Here is a 15,113-nt window from a genome sequence, read left to right as displayed (position 1 = left end):
TTCCATTGTGCATTTGACAATAGTTTGCTTATCCTAATAATCCTGATACAAAATAGATTTTGCAGTATATGTTAACAAGTCATTGATAATATGTATTCTGTTCAGTGGATGGCAGCTGGTCTGAATGGGCACCTTGGGAAGAATGCTCTAAAACCTGTGGGCAAGGGAACAAGACAAGAACCAGAACTTGCAGCAACCCTTCAGCTCAGCATGGTGGAAAGCTCTGTGATGGCTATGCTGTAGAGTCAATCATGTGCAACATCAGGCCCTGCCCAGGTGAGAGTGAACAGGAGTTGGGTGGCACACACAAGACAAACGTCTTCAGCATTACCTTGTCTTCTCTAGAGTGTTCGAATCCAGCTGTAAAACATAACTAATTGTTATAGTGCAAGTTTTTAAAACATTGCAACATGCAAAAAGTATATGAAAAGGTGCTCCCCCCCATTATTTCCTTCTTGATCTTTCTTTTCACCTCTGCCTCCATGGCCCTGAGAAGCATTTTAGGAGGCCTTTCCTTTACCTGTGCACAGACAGTGGGTGTCTAGAAAGATCCCAAGCTTTCCAGAGGCTTGGTTGCATATGCAAAGGGCTGCAGAGGGCAGGGCTTGGAAAAGTTACTTTTTTGGATTGTCACTCTCAGAATATCCCAGTCAGTATAGAAAGGACACTGGCCTTGCTAGCTGGGAGTTGCTTGTCCAGTCTTTGGAAGGAGGCAAGAGTGGTTGGGAAAAGTGAATTGGGCAAGTGGCTTTCACTTGGGCAACCTTTGAGTCCAACCCAATGTTATGTTTTATTTTCATTTTCCTTTCTAAAAAGAGATTCAACTTGGATTTTAATTCTGTGTCTATTGTAGTTAATGGTGCCTGGGGTTCTTGGCTTCCATGGGGCCCTTGCAGCAAGACATGTGGCAAAGGTACTCACACAAGATTAAGGCTGTGCAATAACCCTCCTCCATCATTTGATGGTTCCCACTGTGATGGGCCTGACATGCAGATGCAGGTTTGCAGTAAGAAAGACTGCCCAGGTAAATTAGCCACTTATTTATGAGTGGGTGGGGTTGATGGGTTGTGTCTTCAGAATAAAAATCAAATTGTGTTTTCAAAAAAAAAAAAAATACAAAAAAAAAAAAAAAGGAAAGAAATGGCTTGAGTTTATGGTTCCGAAAATTAAGAATCTTTCTTAATACAACAGGCTTTCCCCTTACGTGGGGGATCCATTCTGGATCCCCCTCATATGGGGAAATTTGTGTATGATTGGGGCTTGGAATGCCACGGGTGCACGGGCCATTGCTTTAAATGCAGCATGGCTTCCACATAAACTGGAAGTTGCATATAGTGTCCCTGCGCATGGCGCATGTGCACTGTATATCTAAGTGACAGGTTTTGCCTGATCAGCCAAATTCTTTCTCTCAAAATAATATTTCCCTTATGAAGAAGGTTCAGGAGAGAGGACGATCCACTCCAGTCTTTCAGCCATCTTATTTTTCAGGTCCAAGATATCCCCCTACCCCTAGTGTTTTAAAAAAAAACAAAACAGTTGGCCCTCTGAATCCATGGAGACTGTATTCATGGATTCAACCATTCACTGCTTGAAAATTGTTGTTGTTAGCTACCCTTGAGGTAACCTCTACTCATGCCAACCCCATGGATGAGACATCTCCAAGAATCCCTATCCTCCACTTTCCTGCCCAGGTCCTGAAAGCCCTTGCCCATAACCCCATGATTGACTCTATCCATCTTGTTGTTGTTTTTTTTTTAAAAAAAATCTTTTATTTAAAAATGTACATAAAAGGATTAAGATTAAAACCAAATTACAAGATCAACCCAAGAACGTTGTGAAGATGTGCACTATTGACTGCTTTGACCCTACTATGTTTCCTTTTTTTTAACTGATGTGATTGCTGCAAAGACGGGGCTCCTTGTTGAATAGGTTTTGGATACTTGTGTATCTATCTGCAATATGTACAGACCTTGTGTTGCAATGAAAGAAATGGAGTTGTATTTCAAAATGTGTTTTTTAAAGAATTCCCAAATCTTGTTTTTAACCAGTGAATGGAAAGTGGACTTCTTGGTCCAGCTGGAGTGCCTGTACCATGTCCTGTGGAGGTGGCACCCGACAAAGAACAAGGAATTGCTCAGATCCTCCCCCACAACATGGTGGACACAAATGTGAAGGGAACGACATGCAGGTTGACTTTTGCAATAGTGACCCATGCCCCAGTAAGTACCTTGGGGATTCAAACTAGGAGAAAAACAGGGTTGTATCAGAGAGAGTATTGCTCTTCCAGTTTATGTGAAACCACAGAGGCCAGATCAAGTTGTGAGCCTTAATTATTATAATGCTACACCTGGGAGTGGGAACATGGATTTAAATTTGGTCTTTTCCAAACTTTTCCATTGCTTGAAATCAGAATTTGGTTCCAATAGGAGAAAGATATTGACATAGGTTTCCATTGTCAATTCAGGTATGGGGAACCTGGCCCTCTAGAAATTGTTGGATTACAGTTGCCACCATCACGGATCTGCTTAAACCTTCTCACCTGCATTCATCATGTCTAAAATGGATTGAAACTTCAATAAGAAAAAAATAGACATAAATCTGAGTTCTACAGCCTAAACCTCATTCCAAGGACCCTATAGCATGGGGTTAAAACTCGGCTTACTTTTTCTGAATTCAGTCCTAATTCAGGAGGCAGCTGGATGTTATCACAAAGAAATCGCTGCTGAATCATTGCACAGATCCGTCCCAGTTGCAGTCCAGGTCCTGTAAACTTCTTCAGCAGCCATTTTTAGAAGTCAGAAGCTGCCTCCAGAATTAGGTTGCCTCTTGAATTAGAACTGAATTCAGGAAAGGTAAACTGGGGTAGTAACCCCATGTGATAGGGTCCTTAGTCTTAACCAGAATATAGTCCTTAAATCAACTGACTTTACATTATGTGTTGACATACCTTTTTTTAAAAAAAAAAACAGCTGAGTCAGTGGGATTATTTTAATTGGGACTAACCAACAGGATTCTGGTTTACATATTTAATAAGTAGTTTAAGTCTTTGATAGCATCAGCCATATAGATAACATACAAAATTTCTCTCGGGGTACAGAAGTGGGACTTTTGTCTACATGAAGCATTAATGAATCCATATTCTCCCCAGCATTGGTGAAAGAAGCTTTTGAATAAGAGCTCTTATACACCATTCTTGTGGGCATGTTGCTTTCATTAACACGCCAACGCTGAGATCTTGTGACACAAAGTTTAATGTAAAAATATTGCAGGCAGAATTACACAACACCTCTCCTCTCACCCTCCCCCCCGCCCTCGGTTGCCCGAGATTCACCATTTAGCCAGTGAAGCTTCACCCATGGTCATTGAATCAGTGACTGGTGTAAAGTGGGTGAGGAATTGGAGAAGTATATGGCTATGTCTACATAGCCAGATTTAGACTGATGATATCATCCACTGAGATTCACCAGGATCTTCTGGAGGTCTCAGTGTACGATGTAACAATATTTCATTTGGCTACAGAGACATAGCCAGATGCTTCTTTGAACCCCTCTCACTCTCCACCAGCCACTGAATTATAGGTGGAGTGCTGCAGCAGTTAAACAGTAAGTGCAGGGTAGGGAGTCTTTGTCATTGTGGAGGGAGGAAAAGAATATCAACCACCAAATGACCAAAGGAAAAGGTGGGAGGGGGAGAAAAGAAAGACAGACACAGGCATAAGTTTGATTTGCTTGCATATGTAATTACTAGGATGACAGCTAAGCTCTTCTCCCAGTTTGGACAAACTACTGGACTTCACAGGGTCTACCATACATTAAAATATATGTACTATCAACTTGATTGATGTGCTGTCTCCACAGCACATGGTAATTGGGGTCCCTGGAGCAACTGGGGAACTTGCAGCCGGACATGTAACAGTGGCCAAATGAGGAGATATCGGACTTGTGATAACCCTCGCCCACTCAATGGAGGGAGAGCCTGTGCAGGGGCTGATACACAGATACAGAGGTGCCATGTGGAGCTATGTCCTGGTGAGTTACCTTAATACGTGCATGGTTAGTGCATATATATCTGCAAGGTGACCAACCAGTAGTGAAGTAGTGAAAGACAAAGAACCCAGTATTCATACATTATTATTACTATCCAAAGTCTGCTTCAAAGAGTCTACTTGCTTTTTTGTTGAAGCATGAATTCAGTGGATTTGAAGACTTCAAACCTGCTCCACTTAAGAGCTTGCAGTTGTCTGCTCCTTTGGGTCTAAACTACAAATGGTTGCAATAGACTTATGTTTTCAAATGCAGATATCTTCAAATACAACTAAAGTGGAAATTGGTTCAAATGAAAGCACAAAACGATACGAGTTAGAAGGAGGGAGGGAAGACTGAACCCTCTTTCTGCTGCTGTCTCTTCTGCTGCCCGCTCCCCTGCCCAGCATTGTTTTCTAGTATTACAACCTGGTTGGGTGGATTGGGGTGGTTCTGCCCTTTAGCACCACTCAAATAACATCCTCACATCTTTGTTTAGGAGTCTCTTGGACACATCCATAATTGAAAAGACAAATCTGCTGCCATCACATGTCAGTGTAGGTCTCCCAAATAACTCTCATGGTGCTTTGTACTTTACTCTTGCTCAGAGTCTCCATCTGTGGATTTTGGGTTGGTCTAAGGTTTTTAGACATCAGTGGCTAGAGTCCTTTTGGATATATGCATCACTCCACTTTCAACTTGTTCCCCTTGCACATTCCTTTTGCCCACTCACTATTATGATAAGATTCCAGTTTTAGCTCATATCTAGCTCATAACATTCACAGTGCTATTAAAGGACAGAATGGGAAGTATCAGTGAAACTCTGCTAATTCTGGCCTCATCTTTATTTACTGGTTTACAGTGGATGGAAACTGGGGCTCTTGGCAGCCTTGGAGCATGTGTTCTGCTTCCTGTGGAGGAGGAGAGCAGACCCGATCGCGGCTATGCAGCAATCCATCCCCATCCAATAGTGGACGCCCTTGCCCTGGAGACAAGTCTCAGATATCCAGGTGTAACATTCAAGCTTGTCCAGGTAGGTTAGCAGATGCAAGACTTTGTAATAATACAACTTGAGTACAGGTTATTTGAAGGACTACACCTCTCTTTATGAGCCCATTAGATCACTGAGATAATCAGGAGAGGCTCTTCTCTTTATCCCACCACCATCCCAGGCTTGTTTGGTGGGAACATGGGAGAGGGCCTTCTCAGTTGTTGCTCCCAGGCTCCCTAGAAAGGCCAGGATGGCCCCGTCCCTGCTCCCCTTTTAGCAGCTGGTAAAAACATTCTTGTGCCATTCAGCTTTTACAGGCTGATGAGGGCTGGGCTTTAAAATGCTGTGTTATCCAGATTTAAAGGTTTGTATAGAGTTTTTAATACATTTTAATATTTAGTATGTAATGTTTGTACTTAAATTGTAATACCTTTGTATTGTTTTTAACTTATACTGTTTTAAATATGTTGTTAGGCGCCATGACTCTCTATATTGGGAGAAAGGCAGAGTATAAATAAATAAGAAAGAGGAGGAGGAGGAGGAGTAAACGTAATACTGGGAAGTAATGCAAGTTAGTATTTTAGATACATTCCTGTGTTTGATATTCATTCCCTGTTTCCAAACCCCCGAAATACAAATCACCCCCAAGAAATGAAAAGCATATGGTGGCATTTATTTTATCAAATGAAATAAAGAAGAGAGTAACAAAGAGTGTATTTTAGAGTATAGTGAGAGGATGAAGGGGAGCAGCCAAGTGAAGAGAATGCTTAATGTACATTCCCTCCTCTTTCTTTCTTTCTTTCTTTCTTTCTTCTTTTTTTCATGCACAATGCCCAAGTCTAATTTATGGTAACTGCAGGGATCTGCCTGAGGTGTTGGAAAACTATTGCCACTGGAGATTAGAAATAATTGAGTTAAATCAAATTAGAAAAGTTGTGAAGTGACAAGATGTCTGGCATGGAGGCCATAGTCAGTCACAAAAATTGAAATTCACAAAAAAGTAAAATGGTGAATTTGGAGGTCAAGTAACATGTGTTGTGGTGTCTGAGAGCTAAACCAAAAGCAGTAGTTCAAATGCACATTTCATAATCCCCACCCCACCTTTTTCTGCTTTCACCCCACAAAAGCCCCTCATTCCAGACTCCCAGGACCTAAGATCCACTCAACCTACCCACTAATACAGAGGTAGCCAAATATCGCTGAACTGTACTTCCCATCAGCCCTAGCTATGGTAGCCAATGGAGACAATTCAAGGGAGCTGCATTATAATAATATCTGTAGGACCCCTTTACTAATCTATCTTACTCATGCTCTTTCCCTCCCTCACTCCTCATCTCTCTTCTTTTTAACCATCTTCCTTTCCCACCCTTCAGCAATCTACATCCATTCTCCTTGTTGTCAGTCCCAGGACTAGATTGACCAATGGTCTCACTCAGGAAAGGACATCTCAGCAATATTCTAGCTGACTCCTTATGTTGGTACTTCACCAAGAGGTTTATTGGTATTATGAGCACTGGAATCATTATGCTTGCTCATGAACTTTTTGGCAGAGAAATAGAAATAGTCACTTAGTTCTTACCCGGGCAGCTCACATCCTTGAAGAATTGCCAGCTCCCACTGGGCTAAACAGACCGATGTTCTGACTTAAGATATTCAAACGCTCTGGACAATTTGAAAATTGTTTAGTCAAACTACCCTCCAAATATTTGCAAATGAATCCATCCATTTCTTATTACTGCATATGAAAAGGATACCTTAAAAAGTTGGAAAGTTGCTTAAAATGCCATGTAATCCAAGGAAAGTTACTTGTCACTCTCCCTTTCTTAAAGTACACAAATATGCAGTGATCTGGTAAAAATACAGGTGTTTCTCTCACTTCCAACACAAGATGCACTGCTGTTTCCTTAAAATTTGGCACCAGAACACAGACAGGTTTTACATGTCAGTATGATAGATATACTTTGGTTGTTCTGACCAAGATCCTAACCAAATAATTGCATAAAGCCTGTCTGAATTCTTCCAGAAGTCTGTTCTGTTTCCTTTCCTGCCATGTTCTCTTGGGTTAATACTGGCAGACAGTGCTCAACAACAGTTGCTTTTCACTCTGAGTGCCCAATGTCTCATAAAAAGGCTCTGGGTTTCCCTCTTGGGATACATAACCTAGATGAAGTTTGGTAACGTCACCATTTAGGTGAGCTGTTTCATTTTATGTTTCTCTAAACAGAGAGTCCACTGTATTTCCACACCAGTACTTGGGAGGTGGGGTGTGTGTGTGTTCAATACTCTCTTTTCTTCTTTTCAGAAGATTACCAAGAAAGAGATTTTACAGATGGGCATATTTCAAAACTACAGGGTCTGACCAAGGGACAGTTTGGTATACACACTGTTCCTACCATGGCCATGAGAATAGAAGATTGAGAGGATATGACATTCATATTTACGTATGTGAATGAATGTCATATATATGATGGAGCTGTTCCAGAGAGCACTCCAAACCAATCCAAATAAACTGAATCCAAGAAAAGGGATTCTGCCTAAACATTAGGAAGAAGGTCTTTACTATAAGAGCTGTTGGACAGTGCATTTCCATCCAATGCTACTTATTAGATATAATAAGAAGAATTAGAAAATAAATATGGGGAAAATATTTTATTTGACTGCAACAGCTAGAATGGCTTTTGCCCCAAAATGGAGGTCCAAAGAAACACTCTAGAGGAAGACGAATGGTTCTTTAAGCTATATGAGGCTATAAAAATGGACAGGTTAACACAACTGTTAAAGAGTAACCCAACAGATGTAATATATAAGTAATAGTGCCATTGTATTCTGCTTTGGTCAGGCCCTGACTGGAATATTGTGTCCAGTTCTGGGCATTACAATTTAAAAAGGATGTGGAGAAACTGGAGTGTCTCCAAAGGAGGGTGACCAAAATAGTGAAGGGTCTGGAAACCATGCCCTTTGAAGAATGACTTAGGGAGCTGGGGATGTTTAGCCTGGAGAAAAGAAGGTTATGAGGTGATATGATAGCCCTGTTTAAATATTTGAAGGGATGCCGTATTGAGGAAGGAGGTAGCTTGTTTTCTGCTGCTCCAGAGACTAGAACCTGGAGCAATGGGTGCAAGCTCCAGGAAAGGAGATTCCACCTCAACATTAGGAGGAACTTCCTGACAGTAAGGGCTGTTCGACAGTGGAACACACTCCCTTGGAGAGTGGTGGAGTCTCTTTCCTTGGAGGTCTTTAAGCAGAGGCTAGATGGCCATCTGTCGGGGATGCTTTGACTGAGAGTTCCTGCATGGCAGGGGTTTGGACTGGATGGCCCTTCTGGTCTCTTCCAACTCTATGATTCTGTGATTTAATGATAAAGAATGGAAGTTGGTAACAAATTTTCTAGAAAAAAAGTGGGGAAAGAGTGCAGTGATAGGGTTCCCAGAATAAGTAAAAAGATGTGACAAGAGAGACAGGGATTACTCTAATATCTCTTTTCATTGTCTCCTTACTTTTTTTTTAAAAAAAAGGGGGGGTGAGAGGGAGAAGACAGGATATAAAGGTAGTGGATATTAGGAATGTATGAGGACAGTGTATGTTTGAGAGGGAATACAAAGATGAGTGTAGGTAAAAAAAGTATAAGAAGGTGAGAGTATGTGTGAAGATGTTAAAAGAAAGGTAGGCAAGGAGGAATCAAGTTAAAAGGTAAGAGAAGGGAACAAATAAGTTAGAAAGTAAGAGGTAGGGGAGGGTTTGAATTAGGGAGGGATTAAGAGGAGTATGGATGGAGGAAGAAAGCAGGTGAGTGGATGGTGAAGAGGAGAAGAGATGTAAGAGTGTGATGGTATAGGGAAGGGGGATGCAGAAGGTGAAGGATAGGAGGGTGTAGGTAATATGGGACACCTTGACATGAAGACAAGATCAAATAGTGGATAGTAACTCTGAAGATGGAGGAAGGGTGAATAAGATAGTAGTAAGGTAAAGTTAAACAAAGGAAATAGGATTAATGATCCTTTGAAGGGAGGAGTGAATCGGGCATGTCTATTAGTTCTTAGATAGGTTGTAGAAGTATGATTTATTATGTTTTTATTATTGTTTGATGAATAATGTATTGTTTTTTAAATAAAGATCTGAGTTACTGTGTATATTTAAACTGAGAATAAAGATTAAAAAAAAGAACTGAGAGGGTGGTGGATTCTCCTTCTTTTGAGGTCTTTCAGCTGAGTTTGGATTCCCATCTCTTGGGAGTGCTTTAGTTGTGTATTCCTGCATGGCAGAGGCTTGGATTCAGTGATCCTTGGGATCCCTTACAGCTTTGTGATTTTATGATTCCAAGACATACTTTATTTTTTCCTTTGTATTTTCTTTCTCCCTGACAACCCCTGCAATAGGTGGGCCTCAACGTGCTAGAGGAAATGTCATTGGAAATATCAATGATATTGAATTTGGAATAGCTTTCCTGAATGCCACAATAGTGGATAGTCCAGATCTGGACACTAGAAGGATACAAGCAAAAATTACCAATATCCCTCGGAGTCTCGGTATGTCTGTTACTGTTACTTTCATATTTGTAGATTTTTCCTGGGTGTTTCACACTCATACAGTTTATTTAAACTGAAATATTGTATTCCAATCAGAAGGAATTTCCTCTGTTCGTCAGAACTAGGAGACAGCATTAGTTTGTTGACTCTTAGACCGCTGAGTGTGACATCCTTGCACTGCAGCTTCCCTGATGTCTGACATAACTATTCTATGAATTTCAAAACACATTATTATTTCAGGGGATGTCCGATGAAGTGTGAATCTTAATGCATTTTTTCCAAATAGGATAATGACTTGCAAAAGTACCACCAGATGTTTCACCGGCAATAAATGAAATCCAGAAAGTAAATAAGTACATTCAATAACAAAGGAGAAAGTTTATTTAAGGCCATGTGATACTTTCACATCATACACTTTGCAAAATCCAGGATTATTATTTTCTTGGCTGTTTTTTTAAAAAATAACAAAGGAGAATGTTTATTGAAAGTCATGTCATGTTTTAAATTCAGTAGAGGGCCTGGTGGGAAGGAATTAATACAACTGCAAAAATGGAAACAAACATGACAAATAAAAAAGCCAAATATGGTTGTGCCTGTGACAAGGTTGTTTTGTGTAATCGTATATTGTTTTAGTTAGATTATTTTAACTATTTTACATTTTTTTATTGTAAAATTGTTAAGATGACTTTATCTGTGAGCTGCCTTGGGTCCCTTCCTAGGAGAAAAGTGGCACAGAAATGAAATGAAATCAATGAATAAAATAAATAAAAAATTTCTTCCTATAGGTCCAGCAATGAGAGCACTAGTTTCTATTCTCAGTCCCATTTATTGGACAACAGCAGATGAAATTGGGGAAGCTGTGAATGGCTTTTCACTCACTAACGCAGTTTTTAAGAGAGAGACACAAGTGGAATTTGCTACAGGTTAGTTAATATGAGATTAAAAAAGGATTTTCTTTGCAACTATTTTTCACACTCAAACTTGGGCCTCATTGCCACTTACCTCTTGATTCGCTTCCTGCACTGATTCTTCAAACCAGTTCAGCAAACAGCATGGTTCCCACTATGTTTGCGCCGGTTTCAAGAATCAGTGCAGGAAGCGACAGCCGAGGACTGAGACATGCCGGGGCGGAAGGAGAGAGGCAGGTTGGGAGGATGCAGGACTAAGGACGGAGCATGGAGGTATGGGCAGGAAAGCTGCTGCCAGTGGGAACCACGGCGGATTCAAATCCGATTAGATTCTGCTTGGTTCCCACTTGGGCTGAATTGACTGATTTGGAAATAAATCGATTCAGCCCAAAAAACACCCCATTTTGCCAGCATCTTTTTGACGTGGGTTAAATAGGTAAAAATGGGTAAAAATCATGCCTCCCCTTTCCAAATCGATTCAGGGATTCATATTAAGTGAGAACCATCATGGTTTAAATCTGATTGAGATCAGGTTTAAACCATAGTGGCAACAACCCCTAGGAATCTTTTAAGTCTTTGGGTAGGGTGCAAAGAAAGTTTTTGGATGTGTCCGTGTCAGCCTATAAGTATATCAGTGCAATCTGAGAAAAAGGAAGCTTTAACCATTTGCGGTTCATTTCCTTCTGCAGAACCTGTTCATTTTGAGAAGATGCCTTTCATTTTTTGGCACAAATTTAAATGCTTTATTGTTAATTAGTTTAAGAGTCATATGAATAATAGACCACACAAATCTTTACAGTAGAGCTCTTTCACAAATTTCTTGCACTTACACAAAGTGCATAATAATTCAATATTCACTTAGAACTATTATTAACATTCACAGGCGAGATCTTACGAATGACTCACATTGCCCGTGGTTTGGACTCAGATGGTTCTTTACTCCTGGATGTTGTAATCAGTGGCCACATATTACAGCTACAGTCATCAGCTGATATTAATGTAAAAGTAAGTCAAGGCATCACTCTATAGCCCTCTATAGATTTGACATCACTATTATACATCTTTAATAAAAAGCAACGACAGCCACTAGAAACAGAATCTGAAATCCATTTTGGTGTAATACTTTCATTAGGACAACAAAAAGTTACTGTGCCCAATAAAAGAATTATACTAAAATATGGCTTTTGGAACATTGTGTATGTTTCCTAGAGGAAGGATTCAGTTTGACAACCAGCTCATTCAGCTGGACTATATTGTCTTTAGTGTTTACTGTTTAATATTTTTAAGTGCTATTTTACACTGTATTGCTGGCTTTGTTTTCTCAAGATCTTTTGCTCAGCACTGTATTACACTGACACTTATCCCATTCTTCTCCCATCAGTGAAGTGACATGGCCCTGTCACTATATATCAATGGAAACTCCTGTTAATAAAGTTATAGGGCCACTGACAGGAAAAGGATGGGATAAGTACAGATGCGATTAGGACAAGGTAAGTATGGGAGCCATCTATTCAGATTAGTTACAACTCTACCCGCTGCTTAAGAAAGGACTGATGGGTTGTGTAGCACTTGGTAGTTAGCTTACTAAAGTTCCAGTCTGTGAAGAGCATTCCTGTTGAGTTATTGCTAGTGAGTAAAGAGTGAAGATGTCTTCTTTAGTGTCATCTTTTTTGGGAATTATGATGTATATTTCAGGATTATACAGAAGATTACATTCAAACAGGCCCTGGTCAACTCTATGCTTACTCTACACGGCTCTTCACCATAGATGGAGTTAGTGTACCATATACTTGGAACCATACTATTACCTATGACCAGAATCGTGGAAGGATGCCATTTCTGGTTGAAGCACTCCATGCTTCCTCTGTTGAAACAGAATACAATCCACTCGAAGAAGCTTTGACTTTTAAAATCCGTGCTTCCATTTCAAAAGGTATTGCTTGCGGAAAAACTGTACATACTGGGTATGTGCAAAAAATTATGCTTTGTCCCATTTCAAAATGAGTTGCTGGTCTAAACCAATCATATTTATTTCAAGCTTGCCTCCTCCCTCAGACACCCACCCTCCAAACTATATGGATATAGCCAATATGTAGAGCCAGCATGTTTTAGTGGTTTGAGTGATGGATTAGGGCTCCTGAAGACCAGAGACTGAATCCCCACTCAGACATGGAAACCAAATGTTGATGTTAAATATCCTTTTGAAAAAAGAATGTCAGCCCTGATTGAACAACACAACAGTGGTTTAGTACCCAGGGACTTGAAAACTGGCTTCTAAAAGCCAAGCTCCACTTCCACTAGAAGTTGACTGGGACAGTGTGCAAATACAACTAATGAGGGACTTGCAGTTTTTCACATATAACTGAAGCCAGATACTATGAATTCATGTAATATGGGTTCTGACTATAGATGTTTTATAATCAAACCTTTTCAAGGCACAGCCATCCTTTGAATAAACTTATCTTTTCATGAGCTTTTCCTGAGGTTTCCTATATATTTCAGCAAAATAGAAATATTGTTTGCATATTAAAGAGAGAGAGAGAGAGAGAGAGAGAACTACAGGAAGAATTCAGCAACGTCCAGCATTCTCCTGACACATTTGCTCAGACTGGAGTGTCCTGAGTTTTTCTGTTGTGGCACATAAAGACATGAGAGTCAGCTTGGTTTCAGCATTGGACTACAGCTCTGGAGATCAGAGATCAGAGTTTGATCCCCATTTGAGCATAAAAACCCACTGGATGACCGTGGGCACACTCTCTCAGCCCAGAGGATGGCAACAACAAACCCCCTCTGAAGAAACTTGTCAAAAAAGGGGCGTTGATTGGTTCATGTTAGGGTCACCATAAGCAAAAAATGACTTAGAGGTACACAACAACAAACAACAACAAAGACGTATCTTATTGTCATTAAAAGTGGCAGACTTTTGCAGAAATGTTAGTTTAGATTTTAATACTAAGCAATTGAGCCATGATGCATAGCAAAGGGATGTCATGTTGAGAATGGAGCAAGCTTGTTTTCTGCTACTCCAGGAATTAGAACACAGAACAATGGATGCAAGTTATAGAAAAGAGAGATTCCACCTAAACATTAGGAGGAACTTCCTGACAGTAAGAGCTGTTTGACAGTGGAACACACTCCCTTGGAGAGTGGTGGGGTCTCCTTCTTTGGAAGTCTTTAAGCAGAGGCTGGATGACCATAAATCAGGGGTGCTTTGATTGTGAGTTCCTGCATGGCAAAGGGTTGGACTGGATGGCTCTTGTGGTCTCTTCCAACTCTGTGATTCTATGATTCTGTTACTTAGAAATGTTATTTTCTGTACAAAAATGGCTTTTTTCTCAGCAGAAAACAGCATTTTCAGCTTAAAACAGTCATGTGCAAACAAATCCTTAAATGTAACATTTATTTCACAGTAAACAGGCTTTTCCGTGCATTAAAAATATTGCAGATAAGACTGTTTTCTGCTCATAAAACACTATTTTATGAGCAAAATAATCACTTGCGAATTTTCTGCATAATAAATCTCAAACGGTGAAGATTCTCATCATGCAGGATTTTTCTCATGGGGTTTTTGCAACACTGAAGAAATATGTTTTTTAGCCTTTTTATTATTTTTATATGTTCTTCACATCCCTAGTGTTACCCTCTGGAGCAACAAAGAACAAGATGGGTCTAGTCTATTTTCTGTCTGGCAACCCACTAGATATTTGATGAAAATCCATTTTTATCAATCTGAGTGACTTTTGGTTTCCTTTATCTACAGGGGACCGCAGCAACCAGTGTCCAAATGGATTTGGTTTTGATTCTTCTGGCCCCTACTGTTCAGGTAAGAGGAAAGCTGATAATTCAATTAAATGTAGACTGATCTGATGGCTTCCTTCAGTCCTCCCACCAATCCCTAGTGCTGTAGATATTTCCCTTCCTATTTCCTAGATTGCCTTTCTCCTTTCCACTTGATGAAGACTTGAAAACACTATGCTGGAATTGATGGATACATTCCTCCTACACTAAGGGCCCTTTCACACTACACAGTTTTAGTTCTATGATTTGATTTTAATTTTTGTGGCAACATCTCATGGAATTTCTTATAGATGTTGCAATGTCAAAACTGCAGAGTGGTGGGGATTGCTTCTTTTCTCCTCATTTTTGCTGCTGTTGTTAAATAAATAAATATAAACGCTGAGAATCTCAGAGACCTAACTGGTCCTTGAAGACTTCCTGTTGCTAATGTACATTGTGAGAAGGACATTGTAACTGAATTCATTTTTGTCTTTATTGTTAGATGAAGATGAGTGTACAGCTCAAAACCCATGCTCCCATACGTGCCACAATGCCATAGGAACTTATTATTGCTCCTGTCCTAAGGGCCTTACCATTTCAGCAGATGGAAGAGCGTGCCAAGGTAACAGTCATTGACTCATCCAGGAAGAGGAATTTTAAAAGAAACAAACTCTGATGTGCAAAATGACACATTTAAGTCCATTAGAATAAATCCTACACATTATTTAACTTAAATATACAAGATGGTGACCACAGACTTTGTAAAATTGCATTTGGGTGCTTTGTGAAAGTAATGGCTAAGAACTCTCATTTTGAAGCCTCATAGACCTCTCCAACATATCTACTTCTGAGGTACTAGTGAGTGGGGTGTTAAGTAGTGATGTTTCCA

At 40.1% G+C, this 15,113-nt stretch overlaps 1 protein-coding gene across 1 annotated transcript in view; it reads left to right on the top strand.

The window, feature by feature from the left end:
* HMCN1 (hemicentin 1) overlaps nucleotides 1-15,113 on the top strand; it is a 275,643-nt gene that overhangs the window by 242,128 nt on the left and 18,402 nt on the right. The window contains 11 exon segments of the mRNA XM_042463441.1: nucleotides 106-276; nucleotides 854-1,024; nucleotides 2,049-2,219; nucleotides 3,858-4,028; nucleotides 4,885-5,055; nucleotides 9,390-9,539; nucleotides 10,325-10,462; nucleotides 11,331-11,452; nucleotides 12,143-12,380; nucleotides 14,208-14,270; nucleotides 14,727-14,846. Coding sequence (XP_042319375.1) covers nucleotides 106-276; nucleotides 854-1,024; nucleotides 2,049-2,219; nucleotides 3,858-4,028; nucleotides 4,885-5,055; nucleotides 9,390-9,539; nucleotides 10,325-10,462; nucleotides 11,331-11,452; nucleotides 12,143-12,380; nucleotides 14,208-14,270; nucleotides 14,727-14,846 — 1,686 coding nt within the window.

Source organism: Sceloporus undulatus, chromosome 4, assembly GCF_019175285.1.
Source record: "Sceloporus undulatus isolate JIND9_A2432 ecotype Alabama chromosome 4, SceUnd_v1.1, whole genome shotgun sequence".
NCBI lineage: Eukaryota > Metazoa > Chordata > Lepidosauria > Squamata > Phrynosomatidae > Sceloporus > Sceloporus undulatus.
Note: the sequence above shows the minus strand (reverse complement) of the source record. Positions and strands in the feature narration are given on the sequence as shown.